Source organism: Dermacentor silvarum, chromosome 2 (assembly GCF_013339745.2).
Source record: "Dermacentor silvarum isolate Dsil-2018 chromosome 2, BIME_Dsil_1.4, whole genome shotgun sequence".
Taxonomy (NCBI): Eukaryota; Metazoa; Arthropoda; class Arachnida; order Ixodida; family Ixodidae; genus Dermacentor; species Dermacentor silvarum.
Window position 1 is genome coordinate 200472758 of NC_051155.1, and position 13817 is coordinate 200486574.

Consider the following 13817-nt stretch of genomic DNA (forward strand, 5'->3'; position numbering starts at 1 on the left):
CACCGCGCCTGTTCAGCAAGACACCTTGCAAGTAGCGGCTGCTTCGGTAGAATGTACTGTAGCTTCGGCTACCAATATGGCTACCAGTCCGTCGTCAACACCCATAAGCAAGAAGTTTTGGGTCCCACAGTCGGACGTGCAGGCTCCACCGCCAGATGGTCAAATAAAACGACAACATACCAGTTGGGAAAACTTTGTAACTTTTCTTCATTGATAATGATTCACTGTACAAATGATAAAACCATTACGAACACGAACAACATAATATCTTGAGCAGACAACTTGGCAAGAAGACGCTAACGAATCCCGAACAAAGGGTGCAGCGACGCGCTCTTTGAACGGCGACCATGTGTGTGGTCCAGGCGGTGCCATTCACACGCAGCGTCCCGGGAGGGTCACAAAACGACGGCAGAGGGGTGGGTGAAAGAACAGGCAGCCGTTATATGTCAACAAACGTCAACGAACAAGACATCGCGCACTGAACACTCGCAAAAGTATGGGCGAGTGGCCACAAGAACCAAGGGCCGAGAGAAAAGGCGAGATATTTTTTAAAAAACACAATAAGAACAAACAAAACTTTTTACAAGTTGATTGCTTTCACACACGGCACTCGAATCCGTTTTCTGGTGTCAGATGCGCTACACCAAGTCAGAGGGGGAGCAGTATGGCAGTTTGTTTCCGCAAGAAAAATGCGGGCTCCTGTTTATGCTGTACAGTATTATACAAAAACATGCGGCCATGGCTTGGCTGCAGCATGCACAGGCTCCTCCTGTGTCAATGCCCACAGCACACTTGAGAATGCTGCCAGGCAAGACAGCAACAAACCGAGATGTGGAACTTTAGACAGCAGGGTTGTGATTGTGGTCACACTATACCAAGTGCACTGCATTTTTGTTTGCTAAAACACACCTCGAGTTCTATAAACAACACTTTGCACTTTCACATGAGCAGAAAAGCACAAATGATGACCGGAATGCAACAATAATGATGCACCAATTCTGTAGCTGTATTTTCCTGCTCATAATCCCCATCCTTCCAGTCTCTCGTGCGTCACAGTGATTCAAGCTTTGAAGCCTGTATTATTACTGTCCCAAGAGAGTTCATTACGTTTTTGTTCTTTAACTATATTCTCCTAACATCACTGCTGCCTGACAAACCATTCGCATAAATCAAGCCTGCAGGAGAAGCCTCTTCAACTGAGCCTTAGCCACAATGTGGTGGGCACTCATTTTCTGCGAATGGCCACAAGTTCACTACAAAAACGTCTGATAATGAGACGACAGGGAATGCGATGACCCATGGTTCTGAAACATTGCACACACAAAATTCTGCACCAAGAAATGATACTTTCGAGAAGGGAGGGCGAAATACAGAGAGCTAGAAAGAGAAGTGTAAAAAAAAAAAAAGCTAGTGAAACTGTACAGCAAAACAAAACATCATCGTTCATCATTCCTTCTCCTTTCTCATGAATAGCAGGAGAGATGGGTGCAGAAAGGAAGAGGTATGTTCGGTCCCTGCGACAGTGCGCATGTTGCCCTCCATCACTGAAATAGAAAAGATGCATGCACAAGCACCTGTTAACAAGAACCTGTTCACGAGTGCCTCAAGCGGAAAATCTTGGGCCAGGGGCACAAGAAGAGAATGACACGTGGAAAGCAAGGACCTCATCACAAAAGGAACACCCAGGACTCCTTTGACCAAGCGTCCAAGTCCTCCAACAAATGCATTTAGACTTGTGCCGGCTGAATGTGACACCATTGCCTCTTTCTTCAAGCTCTGAATGCTGCTTCCCATCACTTGCCATTAAGCAACTCACTCAAATGCAAAACCTCCCGGATGGAGCCAACACTATGGTACAGTGACCAGCACACTGCCTGCCTGCTTCAAACACCTGTCCTTGCTTTTTGTACAAACCACATCAGTGCTCCCAAATTGCCACAGTGAAGAAGCCTTGACAGCAATAACAAGCCTCCCACAAAGATAACTCCAGAAATGTGCATTCAACAAGTGCTTCTTCCATAATTTTTGTTGGCTCGACTGTGTAAGCAGGCAAGATTTTAGGGGCATCAATTTCGTGGCCGTAACTCTTAAACATTGCTTGGAATGCTAGATGACAATAAAGAACTTTAGTATCTACAGCAACAAACAAATAAAGAAATTTGTGCAGCCAAAATTAAGCCGAGTGTCACCACGAAGAGTTCATCATTGCACATGCCCATTGCGCACAAGTGTAAATGCTTGCACGGAAGCCTAGCCGTTTTCAGTGCAGAAATTGAACAGAATATGCCTCAGTACTGTGCTAACAGAAATAGCTGTTAAAACACAGTTTCGACAATAATGCTATCATTTAACACTTTCCATTTTCTGCACACAGCTTCACTTTAAGTTTACCAATTGCAGCATCGGTAGCACATACACGTGCAGAGTCACCAGAAAAGCTCCCAAGGCACAACTACTTGGCACTTCTCGAGGCTGACATGCAATATTTCTCAAAGAATCTTTGCCTCTACAAATAAGCACAACCAAATTTACATGATCAGTAAGTACAGTGAGCCTGTATTTTAGGCAATTTTGTTTCATGTCTGTGTAGAACACTTTAGCAGAGATCAGGTGTGTAAACATGCAAATAGCATTGTGAAGATGCCCCGTATCGACTAATGTCAATAGAGATTTATCATAAAATGACTGATGCAAGAGAACAATTAGTGATTGTGCGTGACAATGCACACGTACACACATGCATGTAATAAATGTAAAAAACTTAACAGAAAAAAAGTCTGCTGTGAAACAAACCATGATGTACAATGAAAATGTTCAAATAGTGGTGGTGTCTGAATACTGAAATTTCACCATAAATGGTTAATGATGTGATAAAGACTAGGCTATCACAACAACGAAATAGCCACTGTGTTCAACTTACAGTGTAGCCATAACAAAAATGACACAATGTCATCAATATAAATGCTACATTTCTACATGCAACATGTACACACTAGGCATAGATACCATTAAAATAAGCTATAGGGACAGATTGCAGTGATGTTTATGCAAAGATTGTTGCCCCAATGTTATTGCATGAAATAAAATTTTAATCTCACTATAAACAGTTACCTCTTTGCTACACTGCTGTGTAAAACTGCCTCTCCCATTAAAGACATTCTGTGGCAGCTATTCTACAGTACAACACCACAGATAAAAACATGCTGCATTTTCACTCATACAACCTACACCAAAGGTTCAAGATGCTTAAGTACAACATTGGGGTGTGGGTTGTAGGTACAAATTTTTATCAAGGTCCAGCTTCATGGCAACGCACGGCAATGCTGCTGTGACATGCATACAAAACCCTAGTAGCACAAAACAAAATTGTTTTGCATTCTGCCTAAAATTGTGCCAAGTTTCTTTTTAATAGAAATAGTTGGGTGCTCTTGCATGCAGTTATTGGCACAAGTTTTACTTGAAGGTGTCCTTTTATTATTATCTGAGGGCTGCAACTGGGAATACAGGTTTCATGCAGGGGTGAGTAATACGCACGAATATGGCAAGTAGGAGACAAAATGGATACTGACATCAGTTTTCCATGTTTAGCTGATAGCACCAGAAGGAAGCATAACCCAAAAACCACAGTATCCTTCAGTGGATGGCTATTTTTCTCAATTTTAGATGAGGTTTAATTAAATATAGCGCATTTCTTCAGTTTCATTTTGTCATTCTTTTATGCAAGTTGCTAATAGGCCAATCTAAAGCACCTCCATACAAGCTTCACCCCTCCTTTTGCTAAGCAGTGCCGACGTTTGATGTATGTCACCACTTTCCAATTTGTCACTTGCAGCAGTTCCGCTTCCGCAATTCCTGCTTCCAGAGTTTCTGCTTTCACTGATGTTGCATACTCGCACCTTGACACAATAGTAGCAAATGGCAGATGACATATCTTCTGCTAGGAACAAGAAGCTGAGACGACAAAGGTTCCGCTCAATGCCGAAAGCCGAGGGGATGAGCAAGAGCGCGGAGAAGGGTAACTTGGCAGTACTTAACCAGGTCAGTGTAAACGTGTATGGAAGGACTTTAGGTCAATAAACTCTAAAAAAAATCCTTTTGCTTTCTTGGAGAAATCAAAGTAAAAGCACTCCACTAAACTGAGAGGTGGCTATTCGATAAAGGACTATTGGTTTGCACTGGAAGAATACCGTATTCGCACGATACTACCGTGCACCCTTTTTGAATGAAAAGTGTGTTCAAGTTGGCATGCGTTTACAATCGCAGCCAACTGTACTAAAAATAAAAAACGAAACCAATTCTTACTAAAAATGAAAGCTTAATGCAAGGTAACTAGCCACACTGCCATCGAACGGAAGTTGTTAGTTTATGCATTGGTTTGCCGTCGCCATTTTCTAATTTGCTGTACGTGTGGCATTTCTAATGCATTAGACGGAAATGAAGATGACTTTCTGTGGTTGGTAGACAGCGAAAAGGCGGTGTCGTCGGACACCGATAGCAACTAGCCGCAAAGATACAGCTGGGTGCGTGTCTGTGTGCCTTTGTACGTTTCATGAAGTTGTTTGAACACGGTACGCGTCAACTTGGGTTTCGTTACTTGATGTGCACGGTAGAATCGGCACTAAATTATTTTTTTCAATATTTGGGCGGTAATATAACTGCGCGTTACAGTCGGAGGCAGGGTAGAATCATGCAAGTACGGTAATTTAAACATGTGCGCTCTTTTTTTCAATTTTTCACCATCCGTGGTGGGGTCTGCTGCATTTGCATTGGCTTAACCAAAGGAAACTACCTCCCCCTTTTAGCAGACAATGATGGCCATGAAGGCAAATGATTACCAGGGTAATGTCTGTAATGAAATAATTTTGGCTCCCCCTTCAACTTCATTATACCAAGGTTTTTACAGCCTGCAATCATACAAACAGCCGAACTGCCATACTAAAATTGGTGAGCCCCTGAATGACTACAGAGTGCATCAAGTTCTTCCACAACAGGTAAAAGGTTAAGAACCACTAGTACAGTAGACTTACAATAATTTGACTCCAGTTAATTCGACTTTTCGGTTAATTTGATCCCGACCGAAGGTCTCAGCCAACATCCATGCATTTCTATGGGCCCAAACTATCGTTATTTCAATAGTAAAAGTGGCCTTTGCCAGATAATTTGAATGTGACCAGTCAGCATGCATGCGCCTGACCGATATGGTGGCCCCAATAGCGACTCCTCTACTGGCAGCGTCTGTCTCGGCTGAGCATAGGGGACGGTCACCACAACACACGTCACCTTTCGTCGAAAACGCGTTTTTGGCTTGCCTTAGCAAGATTTCCATGCAATAACGGTGGCTCACAATGGCTAATTATGATAATTACCTGCTTTTAACAAGTGCTATTTTTTCCCCCGCGAAATTTTGACTAAAATCTGCGTTTGCAGCATTTGTATGATTTGCCGCATAACATGGCTGCATTGCGGCAAAGCAGACTTTAGGAAACCGGCCGCCGCTGTGCAACACATATTAAACTCTTTCCCATTTTTCTTGCTAAAATATCGGGTGCACATTAGATTTCTACTTTGTTTAGGAGCTTTATTTTTATCTCTACATTATATTTATACTTTGTACGCATAGGAAGAGGATGCGCGTTTGACTCGGGGGCGTGTTAGAGTCAGGCTAATACTGTCAAATGAATCAGTGATGCGTTTTGATGACCTTTTTTTAATTCTTGTTCAATAAGACCCGCCGGATAATACGATCAATTTTATCAGTCCTGTTGGGGTCGAATTAACGGAAGTCAACTGTTTTGGAAACATGGAAACATAATGATGGAAGCACTTATCAGATCAAAACACTTAGATTCTTTAACACACTGATGCTCAGCAGTCCTAACATAAATACACTATCATCATAGGAAATGCCACAGTAGAAAAACCTTGAACATAGATATTAGGGAATTCAATAACAACGTACTGTGGTCTGCCCATTATACTGCATTCTGAAAGAAATATATATTGTGCTGGCTGAAACTGATGTCAAGGTACCGTTCTTACAGGTTACTATGGGTCAGAAATTGGCATTTTAAGGAAATGAAAGAACGAAAATGCTATACAAGTTAACATTACAGATCAAATACTGATGTATAACATGAGAAACATTGATGAAGATGAGGATGAATGTACTCTGAAGTAGCAACATTTCCATTTTTAAAAAGTTCGATCTTTTACATGATTTCTCAATGCTGAGACCTGAATCCCCATTTAATAATCAGTATGCCAAAAAGAAAAAGAGCAAGAGCTTTGGGCATGTGTGCACGCCACACCATAACAACAAAAATAAAGAGGTAATCAGACTTAAAACCTTCGTCTCGTATATATTTACACAACAAACAATGTGGCTCTAAAGAAACCCACTGAGCGTCGATTTTGCCGCCTGCCACTGCCACAGGGCTAAGGCTTTCGGATGGACAAATAAGCAGCTTTCAAAACAAATTCATACTGTACAAAACAACTTTGTATCCTGAAGTGCTATGAGAGCTGTCTGGTGACTCTGCCGCAGTCCGAAGGTAGGTGGGCACACACTTACTGACTGCTGTTGCCCGCTTCAATGGACGCTGATAAAATGGGGCTTGGAATGCCACAACTGCCCAAAGAAGCCTGGCACAACTGCTCGGTATCACCATTGCACCGAAGCTGCAAGCTTGGTGCATTAATGCCACTTGTTTTCATCGATGCACTACGAGCGGGAATTGCCACTGCCTTTGAACAACATTAGCAGTGATCGCTGTGACAAAGCAGAGACTGATGTGCCACAAACTGTTGCTAGGAGGTCATAGCATCAGGCCATCAAGGCAACCACCCCTTGTCCCGGCTGCTATTTACAGCATTTGCAAAAGCAAGAAAAAAAGATGTATCTTGCGAACTCACAGTGGCATCTCAGGTGCAATTAGCCCAAGTGGGTGCCAACCCCACTTTCCCGGATAATGTGAAGAGAAACCTTGCCTATGATTGCACAGGGCAAATGGGTGCTTGCCAGACTTTCATTAGTTTGCCCTGTCTGCAGACACATAGACAGGACTGTGTGTGATCCCAAGATTTCCGCAAACAGCGAGACACTCTGGAGAAAAACAGGAGGGCAAATGCCTTTCGTGCTTCCTTCAGAACACTGCCGAGACCCAATATTCACCTTGCTGCACCAAAAGCACTGTATTCCCCTCTTCACACGCTCCATGCCCTCTGAAATCACAAACATGCAAGTCACGCAGGGATGCCAACGCCAGAAGTTTGTCCACCAACCGAAGGTACACCGGTCAATAGCAGTCAAAGCAGGACCAATAATGAATTTTGTCAAGACGAAACATATGCCTAGCACACAGTCATTATATGTTCGGCATACAGCAGTTGGCTTGCTTTGGACTGCTCTGCACATGTTGGTGGTCTCCCTCCCACACAAACAAGCTGGCCTCCGGTTGTAGGCAAGAGCACGCAAAAGTGCCACCAACATGGGTATAAAAATGGGGAGGGTGGAAAGAACATCCCAAGTCAAGCATGACAATAAGAGATACAGGGAGAGCGCAGGAGGCAAGGAGGGTGTGCAAGGTCTGTGTGTGTCCTCGGTTCAATCGTGGCGGTCTTCGCTAGCCGTGGCTCGCCCCGCATCTGGCTGCGCCCGCGGAGTCTCTGGCGCCCTAAGCACTTCTTCTTCCTCCTCGTACTCTTCCTCTTCCTGGGGCGGCCATAGCTGTGGCGACCACTACGACCGGTCGAGGCGGAAGGCTTCCTCAGCGGCGGGGTCACTGATCACCGCCATGTCAGGATCTGTCAGGATCTGCAGGCCGTCAATGTCAATAGGGTCAAGGCCTGCGCGGAGGGCCTCCTCTGCGGAGAACAGGTCAGCTGAGTCGAATGAGCCCAGAGATTGGCCATCCACCTTGCTCTGCTGCAGCGCCCCTTTGAGCAGAGCTGCCTCATCCGTGCCAGGCCCTGTAAAGCACATCACAATGTTTGAGCATGACCACCTGAAGCAGACCAAGATTTGCGAGACACCAATGGACAAAAGATTACAAACAAAGAAAAAAATGCAGCAGATCCGACGAGTTGGAATCTATATACAGCGAAGCTTCGTGCTAGTGCATAAAGAGTCTAAATACGAGTTTGTGTTTATTGAATGTCCTCACAAAGTGATATGGAAGGCTTTATTCAGGCTTTGTAGAGAGGCTAATCCAATGCTGCCGCAGATGCACCAAGGCAAGCTTTCTGGTTCTTCTTTTTCTTTCCTCCACACGGTCGGCACCGCCACTGTCACGAATGCACGGAGGCAAGCACCATCTGGTGGTGTTGCAAGGAACCCACCGGCGTGCGCAGCACGCAGCACCCATGGTCACAAAACCCAGCAAGGTTCGCAAAGAAAAGTTTCGCTTTTAAAAACAAGTACTCAGTCTGGCACGCAGTTGTAGTTGAGTTGGACTTTTACAAGCAAGACTGAGCGGGTTGTGGACAAGGGAAAATGAAGTGGCAGGACACCCTTAACAATAATGAGACTTAAAATCTTTGCAGTTAATAAGACTTAGCACCTACTGAGTCCTGTCACTTCTTTTGTTCTCCACAATGTGCTACGTCTACGGCTCGTAATGAGTCACCAACAAGGTCAAACTGCAACTTTAGTGCGCTCTACCAATGCATCCTTAACATTATGGATGAGGGCTGAAAGATGGGTATTTTGTATGCAAGGAGAGGGCGTCAGTCAAGGCAGTTAAAGCCCCCTCAACTAACAACGCATTCTGCCATTAAGTTTAGTAGCAGTACTCCTTTATATGTAGCCACTGGCTCCTGGTTCGTTGCTAGAAACTAGTCCCACTTCCCAACAAGATGAGCACCCATCTGCTTAATCCTTTGACAAACACTTCCGGGCATATTTTTCTGTTCTCAGCACATTCATTACCACTCAAGAAGCAACTCGTTAAAAAATTAACATTGCGACCTGTTACAGAGCACTCATCGTAACAGCTTGTCAAGAGACCACAAAATCAGGTATGAGTGGAATACAGAGTTATGGTGGACCATAATTCCACTTGAATTGTGACATATCCTACAATCATTAACGAGCATTGCAGAATGCAGCATTGCAAGAAGAAAATAACAAATCACTTCGGCATTGCCCTTTCCCACCTCTACCTTGTCCAGGCTTTTTGCAAAGAGTGGACAACCCTACCTGCATGCGAATTGGAAAATAATGCAGACACAGGCATTGCTCCACAGCAACCCTAACTATACAGAAATAAAAGATGCAAACTACTTTGCTGACTGTAAAAAAAAAGTGATGTATTTGCACTGCGTGCATTCAAAACTCGCCACTTGTTTGAAGCAGGCTATACACCAGATCTCATCTGAGCACCATCACAAGCGGCAGTACAAGACCTTTTGAAAAATTCAATCCTGTGTCTCCCACAAGGTACTGCACATCAGAAATGAGTCGCACTCCCAACAGCATAATTTTGAAGTGCTACTATACTAAGTGCCTTTAACATGCACATACAGCTGCCAATTGATTATTCGGACTCAGAGGAATGTCTAGAAGTCCAAAAAAAAACAGATGAAATAAAAAAGAAGTGCCTTTATGTCAGAAGTGGCCACAAAAGTGATCAGCATGCATATACACTTGCGCGAAACCAGTGTATATCAGCCTATGTCATGCCATCACTAACGACAGACAAAAATGAGTATCAGAGTACTATGCTGGGCTAGTTGATTCATAGCTCAAGAAGGATGTGTAGCGCAAGGTTAAAATCAATAGAAGAAATGAGAGGAGACAGAAAGAGTGCCAAACTCACAACTAATTTTATTCCAGGAAGCACCCAATATATATATGCAAAAAAGATACATGCATACAACCATTGCAATCGCCGCACGTACAGGAATGCTGACAAAATAGTTGAAATCACAAAACAGCAATCACAAGCCAGAAAAACTATGTGCAAACCGAATTTAAAATTCGAAAGTTCGCTTTTGTGAAGTGAAACCAACAAAACACTAGGGCAGGAATCACATTTTTTCTTTATGTGACAGGCTTCTAGCAATCTCAAGCCAACGCATCCCGGATCTTTCCTCGAAGCCACATGTTATCAAAGTGCAGCTGCTAGGAAAGTAAGTCTGCTGACTGCACCGAATTTACATTCCCTGGCCAACTTCAAACAGAGATAGACTGCTCCACGCTAGCCAAACGATCATGTCTTCTTCTTTGTAACTGCCTGGTATTTCATCCGCCTTACCACAGCCACAGCCAGCAAGGATGAAATTCACACAATTTTAACCACACAACGCCCAATGTATCGTTTTTGATATGATGAGCTTTATACCTCAAAATGCTGATTTGCACACAGAAATTTTCGGCACACAAAACCCCTAGTACCCTTCTTGACATGCTGGAGCTGAGTTTCAGCGATGGATAGCTCAGAAAAGTAATTACAAATTAAATGCTACACTAATTAATTTATAACTAGAATAACATTTCATTGTTTTTGTTTTTGGTGTGAATGATCTCTCCATGGCCAGTAAAGGTTATTAAGTTGCTTTAATTTTCATCTATATGAAATAAAGTCAATTTGATTGTGCAAGATTGTGTCCTAACATTGTGTCAATTTAACACATTAAAAAGCAAATGCTGGACACACAGGATACACTTAGTAAACACACAAGCCTGCCAGCTTGACAAAGTGGCTTGGCTTGTCCCATGGTTTGGACGGAGTGGGCTGCTAATGGATTTGGAAAGCCAAGCAATAACAATTCTTACGCTCAATTCGATCTCAAGAATGGTACTGGCAATGTATTAAAACAAAAACTTTGCTTTTTTTGCTCGTTGCAGTGGTCGAGTTTACATGTGTGTGCACAGGCCAAATCTGACAAACTAACAGTACATTGTGACACCTCTGAAATTTTAGTCATTATCACATCATCTATAGAACGAGCTTCAGTGATGTGAAGTACGAATAATCAAGCACGGCTAAATATTTTGGTGTCCGAAAGTCAGTTGGTGGCTTTATGCAGTTGCATCAAGACTACCTATGTATGCATTTTCTCTTAGTCTGTTCTTCAAACCAAAGTCAAGATTAACTTATACTATTACGAAGCGATGGCAAATGCAACCATCTAAAATTGATTTCTATTTAAATTAGTGGCATGACGTGGCAGAGATACTACACTACTGCAGTCGTTTTCAGCAGACAAAGAGAAAGACACACCTGTTAGGATGATGTCAGGGATGCTGGTAGGTGTCTGGGGTGTTTGCGGTGCTCCACTCGAAGGACTGGCAGCCGTTTTTGCCGAGTACTGCAATTCACCCGTGTAATACAGCGAGTCGTGAGAGTAAGGCATGGAACAGCTTAAGGCATCGCCAGCCATTCCTGACCCTGGACCCATGTCCGGGAAGAACACGCTTCCCGAGGAAGCACTGGTTGGGATGCTTGGGTTGCTGCAGTACCTCCCATCAGGCATCTGCAAATCCCCCAATTGTTAGACAGTAAGCAAACAGACAGTCAGTCACTTCGAAAGAAGCATTAGGGCACACATAAAAGGGTAGGGGTATTCACGCAGTGGGCCTATCCCTTGGGCTTGGGGGAAGGATTACCCTTGACGTCGTTTCTGGTGAGCGCCATCCCGTGCAAGCAGCAAGGTTGTGTGCCACTGCCCAGCAGATGCACCAGCCGAAACTCGGCAGCTAACACCTCCCCAGCTGTGGAGGACTTTTTGCAGCTTAGGACAAACCGTCCTCAATGTCCAAGAGCTGTTCCAAGAACTGTTCCATGTGAAACAGTCGTGGCATGACATGTGTCATGCCTGACAAAGGCACGACAATGTCATATGGTGCAACGGGGAAGTGGATCTCTCCCTCGTGTGAACACCCCTTAAATGGACAAGTAGATACACTTAAAATAAATTAATGCTGAATAAAGCCATATCATCAACTTCATTTCTCGGCAAGGACCTCAGTGACCAGTAACAGCACCTACATGTTGAAAAGGAGGGGGCAGCACACAAAAACAAAACACAAAAACGAAACACAAGCCCTCCAAACACAACCCCTTTAAACAAAAACCCTCCTTTTCAAGATTATCGGATACAGTACTAACTAGCATAATTAATGATATTACTGATCACCTACATGCACTGACCAGACTTTTGAAGGGACACTAAAGAATAATATGAGCTTAGCTAGACAGGTAGAATACACTTTCAGTATGCCACATAGGTCACTTTTTTTACTGAGTGTAGTGGCTCGATACTGCAGAGCAAGGAGTAGGTAGAAAAGCCACATAGAAATTGCTGTGTCAGCACAACATGTGTCACTGCAGCAATGCGAGGATAACTCTACTTATCTGCTTATTCCTGAAAGTGGGCAAAATTAAACGCGCAACAAATTACAACTTAGCTTGGCAACTCTTGTAGACATTTCGTGCACATAAAGAACATGAAATATGCAGGGATACTATAAAATGTTTGTTGTCGTACTGAAGTCATTATTGTCACAATTTAGGTTTTAAATTTGAGAAGGGAAGCATTGGTTTTTATTTTCTCCCACAACGACTTGGCTTTTAACATTGAAAAAAAAAAGAAAAGAAGAAAAATAACATAGAGAGAAATTAGAAAGTGTAAATAACTAGTCTAGACTGACTTAGCATACTTCTTTAGTGCCCTTTAATGCCATAACCACACCAACTAATAACTAGCACAAAGCAACTAAACTTGCCATCAATATACAGTCGACTTTTGATAATGTGACTTCGGCGAATTCAATTTTTTTTTTTAGTTAATTCAATCCCGACCGAATGTTCCGCCCAGCACCCGTACATTTCTAGGGGTCGGAACTTTGGTTATTTCGTGGCAGCCTCACTGCCACCACCCAGCTCAGCAAGCACGCGAGGCACACGCAGGAGAAAACCAGGCCAGCTTCACAACGACGCGGCCACAACCCAGGTAGACAACCCAGGTAGCGCAGTCTTCATTTCTCCTTAGAGCCCATGCACTGCCTCAGAACCCTTGAATATACGGAGACGGTCTAACTGGCCTCACCATCTCCTCATTGGTCACCCCTGACATCGGCAGCATGGCAGCCTGCCTGAAGACACAGCAGTGAAACAGCATGCTCGCACCACCACCGTTCCTTGAGTTTCAGCCAGGAAGCTAGAAAATCTGGCTGCTCAAGCTCGAGGCAGGATGTTACCTCTGTGGCATAATGTCACAGCAGTACCAATACCACATCACCATAGCTATGCTTCCTCCTGTTCTGCGTCATAATGTCCTGCCTCCAGGGCTACAGGCTTATGGCGCACTCTGGACCTTTGTGCTGGCCCTACCTGAAGTGGCAGTGGCACGTTACATTCTTGCTGCCATGAAGCTAGGACTCCACGCACATTCGTCCACCACAGCGCCAGCACATCGAACCTTTCCCCAACGTTGCCATTGTTCCAACCCATGCCTTATGTATCGTTTGACAACTCATCCTAGTGAAACTATGCACCTGCGAAATGGACGTTACCTGCTACTACAATCCCTACTGCAACTTCAAGTGAACTGACAACCATCCAAGCCTCAACAGACCCCTCAACCTAGCGTGATATTTATGCACGACAAACTTTATTCACAACTCAAATAGTGCTCTGCCTACCGTAAGCGCTCCACCACACGTAGGCGTTCCCACTATCGACTGCCACATCAACGTATGGTCCACTACCACTCCCGCTTCAACCAGAATGACACTGCGAGTACAAGAGACATATCCCTTTTCTAGGCATTGCACCTCTTGTTGCAAGACGCGACACACCGCCTGTGTCACACCT

At 44.0% G+C, this 13817-nt stretch overlaps 1 protein-coding gene across 1 annotated transcript in view; it reads right to left on the reverse strand.

Moving 5' to 3' along the window:
* Positions 1-187: 187 nt before the first annotated feature.
* LOC119442436 (CREB-regulated transcription coactivator 3-like) overlaps positions 188-13817 on the reverse strand; it is a 96773-nt gene continuing 83143 nt past the window's right edge. The window contains 2 exon segments of the mRNA XM_037707318.2: positions 188-7968; positions 11223-11475. Of these exon segments, the coding sequence (XP_037563246.1) occupies positions 7739-7968; positions 11223-11475 (483 nt within the window). The 3' untranslated portion in view covers positions 188-7738.